The 23,812-nt window shown below is 55.0% G+C and overlaps 3 protein-coding genes across 7 annotated transcripts in view; 1 reads left to right on the top strand and 2 right to left on the bottom strand.

Moving 5' to 3' along the window:
• IL4I1 (interleukin 4 induced 1) overlaps positions 1–21,733 on the bottom strand; it is a 40,149-nt gene extending 18,416 nt beyond the window's left edge. The window contains exon 1 of the mRNA XM_032264478.1: positions 21,640–21,733. The gene's annotated coding sequence lies outside the window, so the exon portion shown is untranslated. The remainder of the gene's footprint in view (positions 1–21,639) is intronic.
• NUP62 (nucleoporin 62) lies at positions 622–21,778 on the bottom strand. Of its 5 annotated transcripts, none has more exons than XM_032264483.1 (3): positions 21,640–21,778; positions 20,067–20,178; positions 622–2,513 (listed from the first exon to the last, which is right to left on the bottom strand). In XM_032264483.1, the coding sequence occupies exon 3, from the start codon at positions 2,434–2,436 to the stop codon at positions 853–855; it is 1,584 nt and encodes a 527-aa protein (XP_032120374.1). In that variant the 5' UTR covers positions 2,437–2,513; positions 20,067–20,178; positions 21,640–21,778; the 3' UTR covers positions 622–852. The 5 variants fall into 5 exon arrangements, with proteins under 5 accessions (XP_032120374.1, XP_032120375.1, XP_032120376.1 ...); XM_032264484.1 differs by lacking the exon at positions 20,067–20,178 and adding an exon at positions 17,604–17,721 and having other exon boundaries at positions 21,640–21,777; XM_032264485.1 differs by lacking the exon at positions 20,067–20,178 and adding an exon at positions 18,973–19,093 and having other exon boundaries at positions 622–2,500; positions 21,640–21,723.
• The window catches only part of ATF5 (activating transcription factor 5), a 5,316-nt gene continuing 2,560 nt past the window's right edge, over positions 21,057–23,812 (top strand). Inside the window, exons 1-2 of the mRNA XM_032264499.1 lie at positions 21,057–21,690; positions 22,987–23,283. Coding sequence (XP_032120390.1) covers positions 23,106–23,283 — 178 coding nt within the window. The 5' untranslated portion in view covers positions 21,057–21,690; positions 22,987–23,105. The remainder of the gene's footprint in view (positions 21,691–22,986; positions 23,284–23,812) is intronic.

Below are 23,812 nucleotides of genomic sequence, written 5' to 3'. Positions count from 1 at the left end.
ACTCCAAAACTGGGCTACTGTTTCCCGGGAGGTTCTTTTTTTTGAGACAGAGTCTCACTCAGTCACCCAGGCTGGAGTGCAGTGGTGCAATCTCGGCTCACTACAGCACCTCCTGGGTTCAAGCGATTCTCCTGCCTCATCCTCTCCAGTAGCTGGGATCACAGACGCACGCCACCACGCCCGGCTAGTTTTTATATATTTAGTAGAGACGGGTTTCACTGTGTTGCCCAGGCTGGACCTCAAACTTCTGACCTCATGTGATCTGCCCGCCTCGGCCTCCCAAAGTGCTAGAATTACAGGCACGAGCCACTGTGCCCAGCCTTGGAGGTTCTCTTACGCTTGGTGTTTTTCACGGCACCTGTGACTACACTTTGGCTGGAGCAGCTGCCCACCCGACCCTGGCTGGGACCAAGACCGTCAGCACTTCTCCAGCACCTGGCTGAGGCAGGATGAGGTGGGTGTATGCCGTGGGTGAAAAGGGGCCAAAGACACTGAAATGGGCCAGGCGTGGTGGCTCAAGCCTGTAATCCAAGCACTTTGGAGGCCAAGGAGGGTGGATCACCTGAGGTCGGGAGTTCAAAACCAGCCTGACCAACATGGTGAAACCCCGTCTTAAAACAAAAAAAACAAACAAAAAAAAACAGACACTGAAATGAAAGCCACACCCATGAAGCTGTTGCCTGGGCAGAGAGCTCAGAATACTTCCTAAGTGGAAAAAGTCAAAGCACACAGCAACTGTCTCAAGGGCACAGTCACTCAAAGGAAAGCAAGAAACAAGTAGTAAGTTGCTGCAACCTCACACTAGACAACAGGGCACGCCCCCCCGTGGAGCTCCCTGGGGACCGCAGTGGCTCAGTCAAAGGTGATGCGGAAGCTGCGCTCCTGCTCCTTGCGCCGGCCCTCGCACACCTTGGTCACCTCCTCCACCTTCCTCTGTAGCAGGGCCGAGTTCTGGTCGATCCACTGCAGTGAGTCCATGTGTGCGTTGAGGATCTTGCAGATCTGCTGCAGCGGGTCGCTGGTGTCGGCGGGGGCCCCGGACGTGTTCAGGTGCTCGATGATGTCCTTGAGGTCCTGGGCCATGCGCTTCAGCTGCGCATCGATGTTCTCGGCCAGCTTGTAGGTCTTCTCGCGCTCCTCGTCCGCGTGCTGCAGGTAGATGGTCCCGCTCTGCTCCTTGACCAGCTCCTCCAGCGGGCTCAGCAGGTCTTCCAGCTCCTTCTGCTGGGACAGGATGAAGTCGAGCTCCTGGTCCAGCCTCTTCTGGTCCAGCTTCACCTTCTCCACCTCTCGGTGCAGGCTGGTGATCTTCTCCCCGTTCTCGATCAGCGTGCGGTCCCAGGCGTTGACCTGGGTGGCCTGCTGGAGGAAGTGCCGCTCCTGGTCCTCCAGCTCCAGGCTCCATTTGTTGATCAGGCTCTCCAGCTGTGCGTAGGTCATGGCGGAGCTGGTGGCCACCCCTGCGGCTGCACCAGGGCCAGGTGGAGCAGTCACGGTGGCTGCCGTATTGCTGGGGATCCCGGCTGGTGCCAGTGGTTTTAAATTCAAGGCAAAGCCGGTGCTGCCGGTGCTGCTGCTGCTGGTGCTGCTGGTGCTACTGGTGGTGGTGGTGGCAGTGGTGGATGTTGTTGTGGAGGTGCCGGAAGCTGCTCCGGGTGCCTTTAAGCTGAAGCTCAGTGTCCCAGCGGCAGGGGCTCCTGCTGTGGTCGCAGGGGTACAGAGGGAGAGGCCAGTGGTGGCGGATGAGGTTGGAGCAGTTGCTATTGAGGCAAAGAGGGTGGGCCCAGCACTGGTGGTGGTGGTCGTCGGTGTGGGTGCAGCTGGCTGAGTGGTGCCTGCTGTGGTGGCTGCTGGCGTGGCCGGAGTGAAGGACAACCCGGCAGGCGCTGTGGGCTGGGCTGAATTCCCTGCTGAGCCCATGTTGAAACCGGAGGTTTGGGTTGTGCTTCCACCAGTGAACAAGAACCCTCCCGATGTGGTGGCTGGAGCCACTGAGGTGGTGGAGGGACCAAACACAAAGCCAGTGGGTGCTGTGCCCTGGCTGGAGGTGGCGGTGCTCGGCATGGCATTAGTGAGGCTGCTGCTGCCCAGCCCAAAGCTGCTGGGGTTTGCTATGGCTGGGGTGGCAGCTGCGTTGCTCAGGTTTAGCTTTGAGGCACCAGTCCCCAAAGAAAATCCAGTTGCCCCCGAAGCAGGAGTTGCTGTTCCAAAACTGAAGCCTGGCGTCTGTGTGGCCGGAGTCTGGGTGGCAAGTGAGAACAGGCTGGTGGAAGGGGTACTTGCGGCTGGTTGGGAGGGAGCCCCAAAATTAAACCCTCCGGTGCCAGAGGTGGAGAAAGAAAACCCCGTGGCAGGTGTGGTTGTTGCCGTCTTTGCAGTGCCAAACGTGAACCCGCCTGTAGGGGCCCCAGTGCCTCCAAAATTAAACCCGCTCATGGCTCCAGACTCTGATGGCGGCAGCTACTCCGGCTCCCAAAGCAAATCCGTCGGTGTCTGCAACCTTGGGAAGATTTCTAAAGCAGAGGAAGCGACATTGTCAGATGGCAGTTTTGGAAAGGCAAGCTCAGTGGCACGCAACCCCTCTTCTTCCTGTGTAACCTAAACCAGGCTCTGCTAAACCGAGGAGGATCCGAAAGCACCAGTGCACGCGCCAGGGTTAAGGTATGAGGAGCCGGGGGGCTAGGAACGTGCACGGCCACGTTTAGCACAGTGGAAGCTCCCACTCTGTGGAGGTTGAGGCAGAAGAGCAGAACCCTGGACCCACCTCAGCCCGAGAACGGGATGAAATGTGAGGCACTGCCACCAGCAGGACTAGGACACAGAGGAACAGCTGTAGGACCTGCTCCCAGCATGGGACCCAGTGAGATTCCCCCACTGACGCTAGCAGGGTGCGAGTGGATCAGCTCATGCCGCCCTGAGGGCCTCTCTGGACCTCAGAGAGACATGGGGCTGGGAACTCAGGCCAGATGGCAGAGCGTGGGCTGCTGAAGGCCCCCAACCTGCACTCTTTAGCAGGCAAGGACGATGGAACGCCCTCTCTTAACTCGGGGTAGGGGGGGGTGTCTGAAACCCACGTGCTCAATCAGAGCACAGATATCCCTGGCTGCAGTGATTGGCTCAAGGATAAACTGAGGCCTGAGCCAGCCAATCAGAGCCTCCCCTGCGGTTTCCTCCAGGTTTGGGAGGCAGCTGCCTCTTTCACCTGTAGATGTGGTGCAGGGGATTGCACCTGGGCCTCCCCTGGATACCTTCTCAACCATGTGCAGACACTGGGACATCACCGGAGACCATGAGCCCCACCCGAGATGGGTCGGGGAGGGATAAAGAGCACCCCAGAAGCCCCATGGGCCAGAGCATTTCCATTCAGTTCAAACTGACTAGATTTTGGTAATGTCTAACTGAAAAAGCTCCATGTGGGGCCATCTATCAGCGGGAAGGTCAAAGGTTACTTGGAGAGGAAAAGGTGAAGGAGTGCTGGTATCGGTGTTTTTCTTTTTTTTCTTTTGGGAAAAGGTTTTGCTCTGTCATACCAGCTGTAATGCACTGACACAATCAGCTCACTGCAGCCTTGACCTCCTGGGCTCAAGCGATTCTCCCACCTCAGCCTCCCAGAGTAGCTGGGGTTACAGGTGCAAGCCACCATGCTCAGCTAATCTTTTTTATTTTTGTGGAAACTGGATCTCTGCTGCCCTGGTCTTGAACTCCTGGGCTCAAGCAATCCTCCCTCCTTGGCCTCCCAAAGTGCTAGGACTATAGGCATGAGCCCTAAAGATGATCAGAAGTGTCCCTAGAAGACAGAGCCTGACTGACTCGGGAAGAGAAGAAAGCTTGTGGTGACGAAAGCAGACTGGAGTGACGCACTTTTGAATCTGAAGATGGGGAAGGCCAGGAGCCAGGGAAGGCAGAAGCAGCTCTAGAAGCTGGGCATGGAGAGCGAGACCCTGTCTCAAAAAAAAGAGGGAACAAAGTCACGACTGAGAAGCCAAGTGCCTGGCCCAGAGAAACCCCCACGACGTCTGTTTCCTCTTCCCTCTCTCTAGGCCAGTTTTCAAGTTTCTTGATGTCTGCCCTCAGGAAATCCCCTTCTAGATTGAGTCAGAGGAAACCTACCTCACTACCCCCACCCATTCCACTGCACCGTTCTGCCTTCCTCAAGGCCCCTCATTTTTGTTTCATCTGCCCCTCCTCCTCCACACAGCCAAGCAAGTGTGGGGAGACGACCCCGGGGCCAGCCGCACGGGGCTCTGCCGCCTGTGGATCTCAGTGGGTGTTCATGAGCACCGCCTGGGAGCATTCCAAACGCACAAGGCTGCCGGCTCCGTGAAGCCAGTCTCTGCGGGGCTGGGATGCTGGCCCTGGCATTTTCATAAAGCTCTCCTGGTGGATTCTGAGAAAGATCTCTTCAAGAGGCCACGGCAAGTGCCTGAGCCCCCAGGACGGCTGGGGCCCTGCCTGGCCGCATCCAGTCCTCCCGCTGTGGGCAGAACACAAGTCCTCACTGCTGAGCCACCCTGAGCCCGTGTGTGGTTCCCGGCAGCTAACGGCATCTGAGCAGCTACGCCTACCCATCTCAGTTCTCAAGAACTCGGCTTAAAAAAGCTTTTGCTATTAATAAGCTGTAGCTAAAATTTCCAAGAAAAGCATTTATAAAAAGCTCTTTGCAACTATTAAAAAACTACAAGAGAACACACACACGCACACAACTACAAGAGGGCTGGGCACGGTGGCTCACGCTAATCTCAGCACTTTAGGAGGCCAAGGCGGATGGATCACGAGGTCAGAAGATCAAGACCATCCTGGCCAACATGGTGAAACCCCGTCTCTACTAAAATACAAAGAATTAGCCAGGCATGGTAGCGGGCACCTATAATCCCAGCTACTCGGGAGGCTGAGGCAGGAGCACTGCTTGAACCTAGGAGGTGGAGGCTGCAGTGAGCTGAGATTGCGCCGCTGCATTCCAGTCTGGCCACAGAGCAAGTCTCCGTCTCAAGAAACAAAACCAATCTCCTGTGGGGCCTTGTCTGGCTTCACAGTTCACCACTGATTAAGTGCATCGCTGGTTTCCAACACTTCAGGTGCCAGGGATCTGTTCACAATGGCAGCCCATACTGATCCAGCCCTGATGCATGCAGTTTAGATATAATACGGCTTGCGCAGTGGCTCACGCCTGTAATCCCAGCACTTTCGGAGGCCGAGGTGGGAGGACTGCTTGAGCCCAGGAATTCGAGACCAGCCTGGCCAACACAGTATGATCCTGTCTCTACAAAAAATACAAAAACGAGTTTGCCATGGTGGCACCTGTAGCCCCAGCTACCTGGGAGGGTGAAGCGGGAAGATCACTGGAGCCCAGGGAGGTGGACACTGCAGTGAGCCGTGATTGCACTGCAGCCTGAACAACAGAGTGAGACCCCATCTCAAAAACGTAGGCTGGGCGTGGTGGCTCATGCCTGTAATCCCAGCGCTTGGGGAGGCTGAGGTGGGTGGATCACCTGAGGTCAGGAGTTCGAGACTAGCCTGACCAACACGGCAAAATCCCATCGACTAAAAATATAAAAATTAGCCGGGCATAAGGGTGGCCACGTGTAATCCCAACTATTTGGGAGGCTGAAGCATCAGCCAGGAAGAAGATGGGAGGGAGAGGGGTTGTCCAGGCAGGAGGAAGGGCCTGTGTGAAGACAGGGAGGCTGAACCAGCGGCCGTGCCTCTGGATGTTAAGTGATTTAGTGCTTCCTGGGGGAGACGTTTAGGCGTGAAGGACTGACTTGCCAAGCCTGGGCTGTTCAAATCCACACATTTCAAAGAGAGAAATGGTCCTTGACCAGCTCCTGTAGAGAATCTCTACGTTCTTGAAATGTCCTGCCAGGTAAAAGCGTTTTTGTTCACCTGGGCACTCCGGCCACTCTAGAGTGTCCATGCTAACGCTCTGACCTACAGTGGGGGCTTCGGGTCATTCGGTATCAGCGAGACCTCAAAGGGCTGGAGACTGCAGTCCTCAGTTCAGCCACACAGGTGGCTCCATGCCTATAGAACTGCTCCTCCCCGAAACCTGGGCCGCCGGCACTCCCTATGTGCTACCACACATTGCTGCCGGGAGGGCTAAGGGCTGCCTGGGCCTCTCCCCTGGGAGAGGACAGCTGGAAGCTCGTGCCTCGTCTCTCGCAGAGCTTTTGCATCTCTCCGCTTTGCTCTTCTCAGTCTGTATCCTTTCTCCGTGATAAGCCATGACCATGACTGTCAGGAGAAAGCTATGCGGAGCGCTGTGAGTCCTAGCTCGTCACTGAGCCGGAGGGTGGTCTTGGGGACTCATGGCCATGTGACGGGCGCAAGAATTTGGCAGAGCCACACACACCATGCAAACGGTTGAGGCATTATGCTGAGCGCGCCACAGGGGAGTTTATGGGTGTGGGGGATGGACCGAAGGGGTAGAGGCTGGCGGCCAGGCAGCTTAGAGAAGACTGGGAGGTCTGGGCCAAGAGCCTGAGGCCCAGACTGGGACTCAGGGAAGAGAGCATCACAATTTGAGCAAAGTGTTAAATGTGTACTAAAACCATAGAGTCTGTTCCCAGTTACCAAAGCCTGCACCAAGACACAGGGTCTGTCCAGGTTAATAGTGACAACCCAGGCACGATGGCTCATGCCTGTAATCCTAGCACTTTGGAATCCAAGGCGGGAGGATTGCTTAAGCCAGGAGATTGAGGCAAAAACCAAAAAACCCTCAAACACCATAAATACTAGAACTTGGGAGGTTTCTCTAAAATGCTAACTGTTAGGAGCTCTGGTCCAGGAATTACCACATTTGCGAAAGGGGAGAGTTTCCCTACAAAAGACGCTGGTGCTGCGAGGAAGCCAAACTGAGAGAGTGGTGCATTTCCAGGGAACGGAGGAGGATGTGCCTGGGCTTGTGCTCAGGGCTGGGTGGCTGTGGCCATCACAGTTCACCGAGGCAGGATGGACTCCAGAGGGCGCTAGAGAAGCGCGGCCTTGCGTCACCAAGGGGAAGTGCTGGCAGAGTAGCCAGTCCCTTCCCGTCCTGCCTGCCCCAACCTTTGAGTTTCAAACAACGCCGGTGCCTTCACAGTCCTGGGGACAGAGGAAGACCTGCTTGGGAATCAGATGCAGACACATCCCACCCCCAGCTGTGGGAACCAGGGTTCTTTGCTATCACCCAGCCTTCAGGTCAGCTCTACCACCTTACCTCCATCTGTGATTCTTCTGCCACTCCAAGTCCCAGTTTCTCTTTTCTTTTTTTTTTTTGAGACAGAGTCTCACTCTGTCACCCAAACTGGAGTGCAGTGGCGCGATCTTGGCTCACTACAACCTCCACCTCCCGGGTTCAAGCAATTCTCCTGCCTCAGCCTCTCAGGTAGCTGGGGTTACTGGCGCCCACCACTGTGCCTGGCTAATTTTTGTGTTTTTAGTAGAGTCGGGGTTTCTCCATGTTGGCCAGGCTGGTCTCGAACTCCTGACCTCAGGTGATCCACCCGCCTGGCCTCCAACCCCTCTCCTTAGATGCCTGAGACAGGGGTCTGTGCCTGGGAAAGAATACAGGAGACCTCAGCTTTGTACTAAAAGGAAAGGAAGGTTTAGGAAGGATGTGTGTTATATGTGTGGGGGTATAGACAGAAAAATGGCCTGAAACATGCCCACACCTGGATCCAGGACCCTGTCAATACGACCTTACATGGCAAAGGGACTTTGCAGATGTGATGATGACAAATCATCCTGGCTTATCCATGTAAGCCCCAGGTGACCACAAGCGTCCTTCAGGGAGGCAGGAGAGGAGTCGGAGGGACCATTGCCCACAGAGGAACGGAATGAGAGACACTGTGCTGCTGGCTTTGAAGATGAGGGGCCTCAAGCGGGAACCGCTAGAGCTGGAGGCAGACACTGCCTAGAATCTCCCGAAGGACCGCGCAGCATGCACTCACTTAGACTCCGGACCCCCACACTGTGAGAAGACACTCACTGTGAACCACCACGTTTGTGATGCCCTGTTACAGCAGCCACTGGAAACTAGGGGTGGGCTGAGGGACGACGGAGAAAGAACAGAATGAAATCTAGATAAGTGGATGGGAATACACAGAGCAGAGCTGGGGTTGAGAAAGGGGCTGGGGTCAGGGGCAGGTCTGCCCTTGTGCATGGAGACCAAGGCGGAGTTGGGACAGGAAGCAAAGTGAGGGGCGACTCTGAAAATCCAGACATGCCCTGCTGCTGGGGCGACCCTGCCAGGGGTGTGGATGTGGGTGGATCGCCACTGACACCCAGCCATGACAGGCCATCTATGACGACGAAGGGAGGAACAAAGTCGCCTGCGAGCACAGAGGAAGGCTAACGATGGGGATAGTGTCCGCCCCACTGGGCCAGGTTTTCATTTGTTCCCTGGTGTATCCGCAGCACCTGCAGCAGTGCCTGGTACACAGCAGGGACTCAGTAACCACCATTTACTAAGGACCTACTGTGTAACTGGTACTGTACCAGGAGCACTGCATGTGGCACACCCAGCCCTTCCTGGGTGGTAAATGGGTGCAGACTCCCCAAGGCCACCCAGCAAACAGCAGCCCCACGATGCGGATCCAGAGCTTTCCGGGGCCAAGTCCTGACCTTCTACCTGGGACGGGAGGGTTTCGTTGAGGAAGAGTTGTTAGATTTAAGTGTTGGCCATGTGTGGTGGCTCACACCTATAATCCCAGCACCTTGGGAGGCCGCGGTAGGTGGATCACCTGAGTTCAGGAGTTCCAGACCAGCCTGGCCAACATGGCGAAACCCCTTTGTCTCTACTAAAAACACAAAAATTAGCCAGGTGTGGTGGTGGATGCCTGTGATCCCAGATACAGGTGGGAGGATGACTCGAGCCCAGGGGTTCGAGGCTGCAGTCAGCTGTGATCACGCTACCACACTCCAGCCTGGGCAACAGAGCCAGACTCTGGCTCAAAAAAATAAAGTTCTGGGAGGCACCTGAACAAAGGCCCCTGGCATTTGGCCGACAGCCACCTGATGGCACTGCTGACAATGCAGAGCCCAGCATTCGCTATTTCAGATTCTGGGGAAGTATGACCAGTGGAACCCGAGGGACGAGAAGAGGGGAGAAAAGAGCAGAGTGAGGGAGTGGAAAGGAGAGAAGTGAGGGGAAAACAGAGACTGGCTGCGCCCAGCCCAAGGAAATCTGATTCTCGCCAAGGCTCGGGCACTGTTCCCAGACACTGCCTTCCTCACTTGCCCTCCTGTGGGGACCTCTGGCCAGGACCATCCCCAGGCGTGTTTCTGCTGGGATTCTCCGTCTGCTAGCACGGCCAACTCCCGAAGTCTAACTGCTCTGCTTCTTAACCATCTCCTCAATCAGTTCCTCTTACCTCTGTATCAAAGAAAATCCAACTGAACCTTGAAGAACAAATCAGCTCTGAGGCTGCCCTTGAAGAACTGAAGTCAACGGATAGACAACTTCCTAAGTAGACCTTAGCCAAGTGGCCAAACCAGAGTGCCTTGGGAGCTTGTTGGGCTGGGCCCCCCATCTTACGTAATTACCCTGCCTGGGGTATGGCCAACCCCATTAATAGAAAACACAGCAGGCTAGGCGTGGTGGCTCAGGCCGGTAATCCCAGCACAGGCCTGGGAGGTCGAGATAGGTGGGTCGCCTGAAGTCAGGAGTTCGAGACCAGCCTGGCCAACATGGTGAAACCCTGTTTCTACTAAAAATACAAAAATTAGCCAGGTGTGGTAGCAGGTGCCTGTAAACCCAGCTACTCGGGAGGCTGAGGTGGAGGTTGTGGTGAGCCAAGATCACGTCACTGCATTCCAGCCTGGGCGACAGAGCAAGACTCCATCTCAAGAACAAAACAAAACAAGAGCCTTGGAGAGGGGCTGTTTTCCTTTTTCTTTTCTTTTTTTTGGAGACAGAGTCTCACTACGATCATGGCTCACTGCAGCCTCAGCCTTCTGGGCTCAAATGATCCTCCTGCCCCAGCCTTCCGGTAGCTGGGACTACAAGCACACACCACCAGGCCCAGGTAATTTTTGAATTTTTGTAGAGATAGGGTCTCACTATGTTGGTCAGGCTGGTCTTGAACTCCTGGGCTCAGGCCATCCTTCCAAAGTGCCAGAGGCTGCTTTTCGAAGTCAAATCTGTGGCATGGAATTCAGCTCCTCTCCCACCCCCAGCGCTCACCTCCATCAAAAGGACACCCTCCTTCACAGAACCAGGCGTCCCCAGCAGCAAGGAGGGAGGAGGGGACACGGATACCTGTGGGTTTTCAATTGTCCTCTCTCCTCCTTATGCCACCTGGCATTCCGGTCCCATTTTGCTCCCCGAAGCCTTTCAACCTACAGGTATAACCGACTTGCATTAAGGATAAGAGACCCTTGGGGAGACAGAGGGACAGGGCGTGCGCCTGTGTCTGTCGGCTCCTCGGGGGAGAAGCTGTGAGGATCAGCCTGTCTTTTCCCCAGGCTGTCACTGGGACCTTTACTGCGTGTTCAGATGTTTACCGTTTCAATGCCTCAATGCTCCTGCGTGCTCACTACCCAGGAGGCCGGACCACCCCTGCTGCAACCCAGTGACCCTGTGAGCATTTAGAAAAATGAAAACTAGGCCAGGCGCGGTGGCTCAAGCCTGTAATCCCAGCACTTTGGGAGGCCGAGGCGGGTGGATCACGAGGTCAAGAGATCGAGACCAGGCCGGGCGCGGTGGCTCACGCCTGTAATCCCAGCACTTTGGGAGGCCGAGGCGGGTGGATCACAAGGTCAAGAGATCGAGACCATCCTGGGCAACATGGTGAAACCCCGTCTCTACTAAAAATACAAAAAATTAGCTGGGCATGGTGATGCGCGCCTGTAATCCCAGCTACTCGGGAGGCTGAGGCAGGAGAATTGCCTGAACCCAGGAGGCGGAGGCGAGGTCGCGCCATTGCACTCCAGCCTGGGTAACAAGAGCGAAACTCTGTCTCAAAAAAAAAAAAAAAAAAAAGAAAAATGAAAACTAAATTCCTTTTGTAAATAGGTAGCACATTCACATTGTTCTAGCTCAAAAGGTACAAAAAGGGAACACTGTGGCCTGTCTTCCCCGAGCCGCCCAGCCGCCCAGCCGTGTCCCCGGAGACAGGCTGTTAGCTTTCTGTTGCACGTGTTTGCAGAGAATTGCTGGGCATTTAAGCAAAAGCACAGTTTGCACTATCCCCACGTACACAAAACGCAGCCTGCCAGACACCCTGTTCTGCAACTGTTCTTTCTTCAGGTATCTTAGAAATCAGTTTAAGCAGGCTTATTCTCCACACCTGGGTAGGTGAGGACACTGAGGCCCTCACAAGGGGCCGACCTGCCCAGGGCACCGAAACCCTGCTTCTGCCACTTGCTACACAGGACTGCCTCAAGGCAGTAGGTAAAATTCATGGATTCCCTGGGTCTCAATCTTCTCCCCTTCTTTCCCTTGTACCACTTCACCGCTAATGAGCAATTACTTTCTCCTTTTGACTCCCGAGGTCCAGAAGCTACCAAAGGAGCTCAGGTGGTGGGACCAATAGCAATTTTCCCCACAGGAAAAACGCATCAGCTCAGACAACGATGGAAAAGTCAGGAAACAGCCAGAGAGATTTTTAAGGATTCTAGAACCATCGCTCTTCATATAAAACAACAGGCCTGGAAGATATTTGAGGGATACTCTGGTGCCAAGGCTCTCCTTCCTTTTTGGCCAAGAACTGTTTTGTTTCTTTCCCTTGTATTAAAAGATCACCCCAGCAACTGCAATAAAAAAATTTTTTGTTTTTCAAAGACAGGGTCTCACTCTGTCTCCCAGGCTGGAGTGCAGTGGCGCAATCACAGCTGAGCCTTCCACCTCTGCCTCTCTAGTAGCTGGGATTGCAGGTGTGAGCCACCACAACAGTTTTGTGTGTGTGTGTGTGTGTGAGACAGTCTCAATCAATTTCCCAGGCTGGAGTGCAGTGTGCAGTCTTGGCTCACTGCAACCTCCACCTCCCGGGTTCGAGTGATTCTCCTGCCTCAGCCTCCCAAGTAGCTGGGATTATAGGCATGTACCACCACGGCCAGCCAATTTTTGTATTTTTAGTAGAGACAGGGTTTCACCATGTTGGACAGGCTGGTCTTGAACCCTTGACCTCAAGTGATCCACCTGCCTTGGCTTCCCAAAGTGCTGGGATTACAGACATGAGCCACCACGCCTGGCCAGGAGTTTCTTTTTAGAGTGATGAAAATGTTCTAAAATTGATTGTGGTGATGGCTGCACTACTCTGAAATGTACTAAAACCACTAAGACACTTTGATAAATGGGTATGGATTACGCAGTACCTCAATAAAGCCATTCAACCAACCAACCAACCGGGGGGTGCTGGGAAGGGGTTGAGAGGCCACAGTGAGGCCAAGGAGTGGAACAGGCTCCGGGCTCAGAGCTGACTTTACCCCGAGGGCAATGGCATGGACGGAGGAGTTTCTAAGCGCAGGCCCCTGCCTTCCTTGGGGTGTCCAATAATGCTGGTTGAGAACAGGCGGGGGAGGAGCCTGGAGAGGGACTGAGGCTTCAGGGCTGAGGGACTCTGGGAGCAGCAAACGGAGCACACCTGTACCCCTCCGAAGCCTCTCTCCTCAACACCAGCTTCCCCTGGGAGACGCAGTGATGTCAGTGGGGGAAGGAGGGAAGGGCCCAGGCCGGGCTGTGGTAGAGACGGTTGCCTTGGAGGAGGTTTCTCTGGGAACCAGGTGAAGGCAGCCTGAGGGTGGGGGCAGGGTGGCTTTCATTCTGAGACCTGGAAGCAGCCCCCAGCCCCTCTCTGGCGCTCGGCGGCCATCTCCACAATCACGTTTCCTTGCTTTTCTCACGCACTCGGCCAATTTCCCGGGCTTTACCTGTTCTCACTCAACCTTCCCCAGCAACGTGTTGAGAGGGAACTATCATGGTTCCCATTTATAAATGAGGAAACCTTAAGTCACCTGTGTGAAGTCCCACAGCCAGGAAGGGCTGGCCCAGGCATCTGCCTGGCCCCAAAGCCGAGCTCCTAACTGCACTGAGCCTCTCCAACCTGGGCTTTTCTTGCCCCTACCACCACCACCGCCCCCTGCCATATCCAGTCCCCTTCCCACTCTCTAGAGACTTCCTGGGCCATCTCCATGACCTTCCAGACCAGCCTGGGCTTCACTCTCAAATCCGTCTCGGGGTGATGTGCTTGCCCCAGCTGCAGATGACGGCCTGGGACGCCTGCGTCCGCTGCTTGCCACCCTCCCATCCATTTCTGCTTTGTGGTAGGTCAGGAAGAAGAGGGCAGAGTTCCGCATCAAACTGGGCTAAGGCCTGGCGCTCTGATGGCTGCTGACCCTCAAAGCTCTCCATGGAGAGTACCCCGTGCTGTTGAGGGGGCACCTAGGTAGCCTTGGTTCCCACGATGGTTCCTGCCTCTACCTCTCTCCCCGTACCTTCTACCATGACTATCCATCCTATGAGTGCTGGCTGGGCTCAAGCTGGGTACTTTCCTCTATGCCCAAGTGACCCTGTAGGAACCACACATCCTGGGCCAGCCGGATGCAGGAGCCGCTTCCCCTGGACGTGGTGGTGGCTCTCACCTCCCTTTCCCCATCTTGGCAGGATGAGTACATTTGCTGAAGAAAGCAGCCCTGATCACAAGCCCATTCCTGAATCATGTCTCGACACAGACGGCACGAAGTCCGAACCAGAGCTGACCATTCCTGAATCACCTCTTGACACAGACAGCACCAAGTCCGAACCAGAGCTGACCATTCCTGAATCACCTCTTGACACAGACAGCACCAAGTCCGAACCAGAGCTGACCAGTCCTGAGTCACGTCTCGACAGACAGCACCAAGTCCGAACCAGAGCTGACCATTCCTGAGTCACGTCTCGACACAGACAGCATGAAGTCTGAACCGCAGAGTGACCACACACCCCTCCTGGCTCAAGAGCTGCCGGCTGTTTCTCAACGAACCCCGGCACTAGCTCCCTCTGCTTCTCCTGGCACCGGGTCAAACAGACCCTCGTTATGGGCTTGCCCATGCTCCCACCAGTCTCCCACTCAGAGCAAAGCCCCACTCCGTTCAACCCACCCCAAAGTCACATGACACAGACCAACTCCTAAAGTGAGTCCGAACGCCTCCTTATTGAGGTGTCCTTTGGGTCCCTGCAAGGGACAGTCTTCCTGCCACAATGAGTGATGTGCTCCTGGTGGCCTCTGGCTGGGGGTGTGGATGGCAAGATAGAAGACAGTAATGAGACACCAGCACCCGCTTCCAGCAGGCATCCCGACCCTAAGGAAGGATTCTCTAGAGACCTCCTTCTCTGCTCCCTAGAAACATGGTCCTCCCCCACTTCACACAGGACCGAGCTGCGTTACAAGGCCCAGCTCTGTCTCCCTGCTGGTGAAGTCCGGCGCAGAGAGGCCAGCCCCAGTCCTTGGAGACCTTTGGAATGAGGGCTCAGTTCCTTTTGCTCTCTATGGGCAGAGATGACGACAGCTGTGGGGAGGGAAAGTCACTGAACACAAAGGTCACAGAGGGCCAGCTGCCTGAGTCCTGTCCACAGTTGTGGTTTGCTAGGGTTTTCCAGGTTTTTCTGAATTACTTGCCTACCTTTAAAACTTGGCTCTCACACACACACCCAAAATCTAGATTTCCAGCTTCTCCTGTGAAGCTAGCAGCTCTGCCAGCATTGCCGTGGCCCCGGTGCCTTTCAGGGGCCCAGGCCTTTTCCCGTGTCAACTCCCTGTCCCTCACACTGCCCGGAGGTAGTTCTATTACTGTGCCCATTTTACTGATGAGGCAACCACAGGTCAGAGGGTGCAGTATCTTGTCCCAGGTCACATGGCACTAAGTGACGGCTTCCTGGGCTCTAGGACACTGTCAGTTGTCATCAGTTTGCTGTGTCCTTTTTTTTTTTTTTTTTTTTTTTGAGACGGAGTTTCACTCTTGTTACCCAGGCTGGAGTGCAATGGCGCGATCTCGGCTCACCACAACCTCCGCCTCCTGGGTTCAGGCAATTCTCCTGCCTCAGCCTCCTGAGTAGCTGGGATTACAGGCACGCACCACCATGCCCAGCTAATTTTTTGTATTTTTAGTAGAGACGGGGTTTCACCATGTTGACCAGGATGGTCTCGATCTCTTGACCTCGTGATCCACCCGCCTCGGCCTCCCAAAGTGCTGGGATTACAGGCTTGAGCCACCGCGCCCGGCTGCTGTGTCCTTTTTTGTAAGAACTGTGACTGCTTCTGATAAAGGGACAAGGTTGGCGCGAGGGAGGGAAGGGGCTCTGGCGGACTCTGGGCCGCGTGGCAGCCTGTGCTACCTCCCCGCCCCCATGTCATCCTCCCCGTAACTGAGCTGGCCTTGGCCTGCCTGCCCTTGTTTGCCAGGACGCCCACCTTCAACCCCGGCAGCCCTGGCCTACGTGACCCAGTTACCCTCCCTGGCTCCTCTCGGGGACCTCAGTGTCACATTCCCTGGCCCCTGTGCTAACTCATTAGAAAATGTATTGATGCCTACGGAAATAGCAGCACAGGGCTGGGGGTTGTGGGGAACGATTCTGGGAATCAGGAGGGCCCTGACTTTGCTCTGGAAGTGCTCGGGGGAGCAGTCACGTAGGCAGACATCTGTGCGGGGTGGATCTGAAAGCAGAAGCAGGCGTGGCGGGAACAGAGAAGCATGCATAGACCTGGGCTCCAGCAGGCACTGGATTCACCAACACCATCTCCATGGCGCTCCCACACCAGGTTCCAGAGCAGAACAATCACAGGGCACTTCCTGTATGCCAGGGCCTGCTCTAGGTATTTTTCACACATTTACACATTTAACTCTCAAAACCACCATGTGCAATGGACCATTTCATCCCCATTTTATAGCGGGGGAAACTGAGTCACGGAGCAAGGATGCTGCTTGCTGAGGGTCACAGAAGTGGCGGAGTTGGGGGAAGTGAGTCAAGAGAGAGGATGCTACCTGCTGAGGGTCACAGAAGTGGCGGAGTTGGGGGAACTGAGTCACAGAGAGAGGATGCTACCTGCTGAGGGTCACAGAAGGGGTGGACTTTGGGTGTGAACCCAGCAGAGATCCAGGGCCCACACTCTGACCTGTTCTGCAGAAGGTGGCTGAGGCTCGGACAGATGAGGGCCCTGCCAACATTCCAGTCTAAAACTTGGTGCTGGGCTTAGGACCAGAACCCAGGTCTGTCTGATGTTAACCTCAGAGCCTTTTCCATCACACAGGAGGCCACCTTGATTGGGAAAGCAGCGAGAGGTTGCAGCAATAGCAGGGCGATAGCATTTGGCAACCGTGAGCAGTAGGCCTGAGGTGAGGGTCGGGACTTGGAGACCTACCAGAGCCTACACCATGGGCCTGAGGCCCCTGGGAGCTGTTCACAATCCCCGTTACCTCTCGGGGTCCCAGTCTTGTCTCCTGCTAACAAGCCTCTGTAATCTGAGGCCCCTCTCAGCACCAAGCCTGAGGTTCTCAGGGTCCTGCGGGGGGTGGGGGGGGCAATCCCTCTCCCTCTCTCTGCCCCACCCCCTCATGCTGTGCTACTAACCAGGAGTGGCTGCCAGGTGTGCTAGGGCCCCCAGAGAATCCTCCAACTTCCCCTCCCCATCAAAGAGCCAGGGCTGATGCAACCTGCCTGTAATCACCGCCTCACTCCCCAAGCCAGGCCCCTCCGCACCAAGAAAGAGTCCAGTAGCCCCACCTTTGCTTCAAGCTCCAGCTGAGGAGTTGAAGGGGAGCTTGAGGCTAGGGAAGGCCAGGGGAGCTGGAGGCTAGGGAAGGCCACAGAATGAGTCCTGAAGGGGCCAAAGGCCTGGGTCAGGAATGGGCCCAAGAGAGGACTCACAGTTCAAAGACCTGGGGAGCAGGGGCTGCAGGCAACCGCTGACAACCCACGGTGAATTAGAACAGGTTAGAAGGGGCTGGAGAGCTAAGCGTGGGAACTGGTACCCACTCAGTACTGAGTCCAGCTGCTTGGGTGGGCTGGGCTGAAGTGGCTGGGACCCAATAGCTAGAGGGAGAAAAAGGCAAAAGGGCTGAGGAGGTGGGGGAGGGGAAGCAGAGTCCCTGCCCAGACGCCTCTGCAGCCAGCGTAAACCACACACAGTCAGCAACAAAATTCTCTTACTGATGAGGTTATTAAAAAATACCCATAGGCCGGGCGCGGTGGCTCACGCCTGTAATCCCAGCACTTTGGGAGGCCGAGGCGGGTGGATCACAAGGTCAAGAGATCGAGACCATCCTGGTCAACACGGTGAAACCCCGTCTCTACTAAAACTACAAAAAATTAGCTGGGCATGGTGGCGCGTGCCTGTAGTCCCAGCTACTCAGGAGGCTGAGGCAGGAGAATTGCCTGAACCCAGGAGGCGGAGGTTGCGGTGAGCCGAGATCGCACCATTGCACTCCAGCCTGGGTAACAAGAGCGAAACTCTATCTCAAAAAAAAAAAAAAAAAAAAAAAAACCATAACCCAGGCCCGGACCCTTTTCACAAGACGGTGCCGAAAGCGAAGAAGGAAGCTCCTGCCCCTCCTAAAGCTGAAGCCAAAGCAAGGGCTTTAAAGGCCAAGAAGGCAGTGTTGAAAGGTGTCCACAGCCACAAAAAAAAGAAGATCCGCACGTCACCCACCTTCCTGAGGCCCAGGACACTGCGACTCTGGAGGCAGCCCAAATGTCCTCGGAAGAGCCCCCCAGGAGAAACAAACTGGACCACGATGCTATCATCAAGTTTCTGCTGACCACTGAGTCTGCCATGAAGAAGGCAGAAGACAACAACACACTTGTGTTCACTGTGGATGTTAAAGCCAACAAACACCAGATCAGGGCGCGGTGGCTCAAGCCTGTAATCCCAGCACTTTGGGAGGCCGAGGCGGGTGGATCACGAGGTCAAGAGATCGAGACCATCCTGGTCAACATGGTGAAACCCCGTCTCTACTAAAAATACAAACACCAGATCAAACAGGCTGTGAAGAAGCTCTATGACATTGATGTGGCCAAGGTCAACACCCTGATTCGGCCTGATGGAGAGAAGAAGGCGCATGTTCGACTGGCTCCTGGTTATGAAGTTTTGGATGTTGCCAACAAAACTGGGATAATCTAAACTGAGTCCAGCTGGCTAATTCTAAATATATGTATATCTTTTCACCATTTAAAAAAAAAAAAAAAAAAAAAAATACCCAGGCCCGGCAGGGCACAGTGGCTCACACCTGTAATCCCATCACCTTGGGAGGCCAAGGCGGGCGGATCACCTGAGGTCGGGAGTTTGAAACCAACCTGACCAAGATGGCGAAACCCTGTCTCTACTAAAAATACAAAATTAGCCAGGCGTGGTGATGCACACCCTGTAATCCCAGCTACTCAAGAGGCTGAGGCAGGAGAATCGCTTGAACCTGGGAGGTGGAGGTTTCGGTGAGCTGAGATCATGCCACTGCACTCCAGCCTGGACAACAAGAGCAAAACTCCATCTCAAAAAAAAGAAAAGTATCCTACCTGGCCATCCTCTCGATATCCCTCAATCCCAGTCTAAGTACGAGACAAAACCAAATGGAAGCACATTCCATAAAATACCCAACCAGCATTTTTCAAAACTGTCAAGGTCATGAAGGACAAGGAAAGTCTAAACCTGTTACAGGCCTGTAATCCCAGCACTTTGGGAGGCTGAGGCAGGCGGATCGCGAGGTCAGGAGTTTGAGACTAGCCTAACACGGTGAAACCATCTCTATTAAAAAATACAAAAATTAGATGGGCGTGGTGGCATGCATCTGTAATCCCAGCTACTCAGGAGGCTGAGGCAGGAAAACTGCTTGAGCCTGGGAGGTGGAGGTTGCAGTGAGCCAAGATCTCGCCATTGCACTCCAGCCTGGGTGACAGAGTGAGACTCCCTCTCAAAAACAAAAGAAAACAAAAAAACCCACTCCCCATGTACAATCTAGAAGGTCTTCTTACGAGAAGATTCTGGCGGGGGTGGGGGTGGGCACGGTACAACTATGCCTCCTTACCACTGGCAGTCTGTCCAACAGTCTACCCTTAATTCCATCTGCTTTTGCTCAAAAACCTATACTGAGAAGTGGAAGGAAGTTGGTCCTGAAATCTCCTTTGTAAATAGTTTGAAAGCACCTACTGCACAGGAATAGAAAGAGAACACATCCACCTTAATCACAGCAATAACAGTAACCACCGTGTACGCAGCACCTACTGTGTACCAGGCGCAGTCTAACTGCTTGACACGAATTAACTCATTTACTCCTCATAACAGCCTTAAGAGTTAGGAACTGTTTTTGAGACAGGGTCTCACTCTGTCACCAAGGTTGGAGTCCGGTGGCCCAATCTCGGCTCACTGCAACCTCCGCCCCTCCCCAGGGTTCAAGTGATCCTCCTGCCTTAGCCTCACGAGTAGCTGGGACCACAGGTGCAAAACACCACACCCAGCTATTTTTTTGTATTTCTGGTAAAGATGGGGTTTCACCAAGTTACTGAGGCTGGTCAATTTCTGACCTCAAGCAATCTGCCCAGAATGCTGGGATTACAGGTGTGAGCCACTGCACATGGCCCAGCAGCAGGTACTCTTAATGCCACTTTGTACTAAAGGGGAAACTGAGGCAAAGCAAGGGGAAATGACTAGGGTCGCACAGCTAATAAGTGGGGTGCAGTTAGGTTTTGAACTCATATAATCTGGCTCCAGAGTCTATGCCAGGGATGGATACTCTTTTGGCTTCCTGGGCCCACACTAATAATTGTCTTGGACCACACATAAAATACACTAACAATAGCTGATGAGCAATAGATAAATAAATCAGATCGCCAAAAAAAATTTGCATGTTTTAGAAACATTCTGGGCTACATGTGGACCCACGTACATGGGTGGGTCCATGTACGTACTTGGGTGGGACAAGCTCAGTCTGTGCTCTGAGCCGCTACCCTACATACTGCATAGGTGATAACACAGCCCCTACAGTGAAAGGAAATACAGGGCAAGTGCTCAGAAACTGGCAGTGGACAGTAAGTGCTCCAAGAGAAGGTGGTCAGATCCCGAGAAGGATCTGACTGCCACAGGGAAGGGAGGAGAAAGAAGTTTGTGTGTAATGCTCAATACCAGGGTTCCTCCACCTTCTCTGGACCTTGATTCACTCTCTTAACTGCCACAGAAGGGATGAAGGTTGAGCTCCAGCTGGGGTGTCCTGATGTGGATGGGACAAGGTGGGTTTCTGCAACAGAGAAAAGACCAACATCCACTTCAGCTAGTGGAGGGCCCAGTGCAGAAGGGGCAAGATGGCTACCCTGTCTTTGACTAAAGGAAAACAGAGATCTTCCATTTTTGGCAGGGTTGTGAGATAGCTCCTATCCAGTGGAGGCTAAGGCCTGTCTGAAAGGAAGCCAAGGCAAGGGATGGAGAAAAGAACGAAGCTGGGGACTTGATGCATGAATCCCTGCCAGGGGATGAGGCCTGGGCACCCATCCTTTGGAATGGGAGGTGAGACAAAGCGGACACTTTGGAGGAATGAGGGAGACAGAATGACCCACCAGCAGGTGTTGGACAGTCCAACGCCTGCGGCTCTTGCAAGCGGGGAGGAAGAAGGGAGACTGGGCCCCAGAGTTTCTATTAATAATAAAATACGGCTGGGCACGGTACTTCACGCTTGTAGCCCCAGCACTTTGGGAAGCCGAGGCGGGTGGATCACAAGGTCAAGAGATAGAGACCATCCTGGCCAACACCGTAAACCCTGTCTCTATTAAAAATACAAAAATTAGCCCGGAGTGGTGGTTCGTGCCTGTAGTCCCAGCTACTCGGTAGGCTGAGGGCAGAAGAATCACCTGAACCCGAAAGGGGGAGGTTGCAGTGAGCCGAGACTGCACCACTGCACTCCAGCTTGGGTGACAAAGCGAGACTCTTGTCTCAAAAAAAAAAAAAAAAATGTTGAACAGGAATGTATGAGTTGAACTCTGTGCATAAAGCTTGGCGGACACACTGTCTTGAGTCTCATAAACCCACCAGGAGAGTTGATTTTCTTATTTTGCAGACAGGGAAACGTGGTGAGGGAACTTATTTGCCGGCGGCCATCCTGGCAGGTCTGCGTTTCGGAGGGGGCTGTGACTCATGCTGGACTCTAACCCACGAGGGTTCTAAGGGTCAGCAGTTGGGGGATGGAGATGAAACGTGTGGCTGGCAGGAAATTCTGGAAGCAGGGAAAGGGAAATTAACTGGTGCCGGTCTGCGGGAAGAGAATAAGCCTGGATCCTCAATCACAGGAGGAGGCAGGCCCAGACCTCAGAGGCAGAAAGAGAAACCAGAGCCTAAAGTCACAAGGAAAAACCAGACCTCGGAGCCACAAGCAGGAGAGGGCCGGACCCTGGCTCAGAGGGAGGGGGCCGGAGCCTGTGAGAGGGAAGTAGGGAGTCGGATCCTCTGATCCCCACGAGGAGAGGACCTGGCTGCCTCCCGCTTGGGGCCGCGCGAGGGCGGGGCGCGGAAGGATCCGGGCGGGCCGTGCTGCGCCACCCCGGATATATCTATCCCCAGTCCCCGGGGCCGCCTCATTCCCCGTCCTCAGTTCAGTCTTGTCACTACAGCGTCGCCTCCTCCGCCCGCGTAGCCCCGGCCATGGCTCTGTAGCCGCGACCCCTTAGTGCCCCCAGCCCGTCTCCGCGCCTGCGCTCTCCGCTCCCACCTTCTTTCTTCAGCCGAGGCCACCGCTGCCTCTTCCTGCCGCAGCCATGGAGTGAGTAACCGCTCGCTTCTCCCTATCCAACCGCCTTTCCCGCGCTTTCGCAGCTCGTGGCCGTCTTTAGGGAGCCCTGGGGGTGGGGAACCACGAGCGGGGAATGACGGTCGCGCAGGCGCAGAAAAGGGACGGCGGGCCGAAGGCGCGCGGCTACGCGTGCGCACTGGGCCCGAGGCCGTGTGGGAGAGTTCTAGACTTGGTGTTTGTCAGCCCGCGTGCGGCTGCGCCTGCGCATTCCAGGGGAGGGTGTGCTTTTTTCTAAACGATTCCGTGCGCGCTTGGTTGCTCTTGCGCAGTAGCCCACTAGTGCCCCGTATGAATGAGCGGCGGGTCCTGTGCGGCGTCACACACGCGCATTGATCCCCAGGAGGGCGGCGGTGTAAAAGCAATTGGACCGCTCTGGCGGCGGAACATGCACTTTGTCTTTCGGGGGCAGAGCCGTGTGTAGACAGGTGGCGTTCGGGTAGCCATTCTCTGCCAATCCCCTCTACCCTCCTCCACCTTTCCGGCTCCACATTGCTGTGACTCACAGCACAGCTTTCTTCCATTTCAACTAGGCACCTGCTGAGGCAGTGACTCACGTAGATTGACAGGGCAGAAGGCGGGGCTTAGAGGGGCCTCTTTAAACGGGTGGAATCAGAACCACTTCGTCACGATGGGTGGGACTTAGGGAGTCCATTGTGAGAAGGGGCGGGGCCAAGGCAACAGCTGAGGGATGGGACAAAGAGGCGGGGCCTCTAGGGAATCGGGGGCGGAGCTAAATAAACAATGAGGGGCGGGGCTTGGAGGGGCAGTGGCAAGGCGAAGCGTGGGATTTTAGTGGATAACATTAAAAGGCTGGGACCTGGGGCGGTTCCCCTGGGAACTGATTTGGGATGAAAGCTAGGAAGGCAGTGGAGCCGAAAGGAAATATTTTAGAGGAAGGGGCGTGGCTGGAAGAAAATGTCCCTAGGATTGAGTTTTTCTATGAAGCGAAATATTCTGAGGTGGATGGGAGGGGCCTAAGGTAATCCCCCAGGGATACCCTTAGGTTCTGTATTGGGGGAAGAGGTGGGGCATCGGTCCTACCTTAGTACCTATAGCGAGTTCCTTGGTGGTGGGTGGGGCTCAGAGATTTGGGGAAAGAAAGGGCAAATTTAGAATTCGTTGAGGGTGAGGCTCCTAAACCCTGGTTGGAAGGGGGAGGAAGGAGCCCCATGGACGTGCCTGGGGGTGTGGCTTGGCTTCCCCGTGATTTTTGGCTGGTGGGCGAGGCTGGTCCTGACCCCACCCACTCTTGTCTCACGCGTGTAGGTCTTCCACTTTCGCCTTGGTGCCCGTCATCGCCCAGCTGAGCAACCTCCAGAACCTCGTCCCAGTTGCTGCTGCAGCCTCTCCTGTTGCCATCAGTGCCCAGCAACTGTGCTACCGCCATGTCACTCCTGGCGACCCTGGGGCTGGAGCTGGACAGGGCCCTGCTCCCAGCTAGCGGGCTGGGATGGCTCGTAGACTATGGGAAACTCCCCCCGGCCCCTGCCCCCTTGGCTCCCTATGAAGTTCTGGGGGGAGCCCTGGAGGGCGGGCTTCCAGTGGGGGGAGAGCCCCTGGCAGGTAAAGGCAAGTGGAAGGTGGAGCTGGGGAGTGGAGGGCAGGGGAAGATGGGGGAGGAAGAACTCATTCATGTATTCAGTAAATATTGAGTGCCTACCTTGTGCCAGGCGCTGTTTTAGGTGTGAGGATACAGCCGGGAACCGGAAGAACATGGTCTGTGCCCTCCAGCAGCTCACACTCTGAGGAGTAGCCCAGAGACAAATTAAATGAGGGTGTGTTGGAATAAGTCAGAAACACCTAGCAGCTAAGCTACAAAATGCCAAAGGGGGCCGGGCGCGGTGGCTCACGCCTGTAATCCCAGCACTTTGGGAGGCCGAGGCGGGTGGATCACGAGGTCAAGAGATCGAGACCATCCTGGTCAACATGGTGAAACCCCGTCTCTACTAAAACTACAAAAAATTAGCTGGGCATGGTGGCGCATGCCTGTAGTCCCAGCTACTCAGGAGGCTGAGGCAGGAGAATCGCCTGAACCCAGGAGGTGGAGGTTGCGGTGAGCCGAGATCGCGCCATTGCACTCCAGCCTGGGTAG

This window comes from Sapajus apella, unplaced genomic scaffold, assembly GCF_009761245.1.
Source record: "Sapajus apella isolate SASKATOON/1434 unplaced genomic scaffold, GSC_monkey_1.0 scaffold144, whole genome shotgun sequence".
Classification (NCBI taxonomy): domain Eukaryota; kingdom Metazoa; phylum Chordata; class Mammalia; order Primates; family Cebidae; genus Sapajus; species Sapajus apella.
Note: the sequence above shows the minus strand (reverse complement) of the source record. Positions and strands in the feature narration are given on the sequence as shown.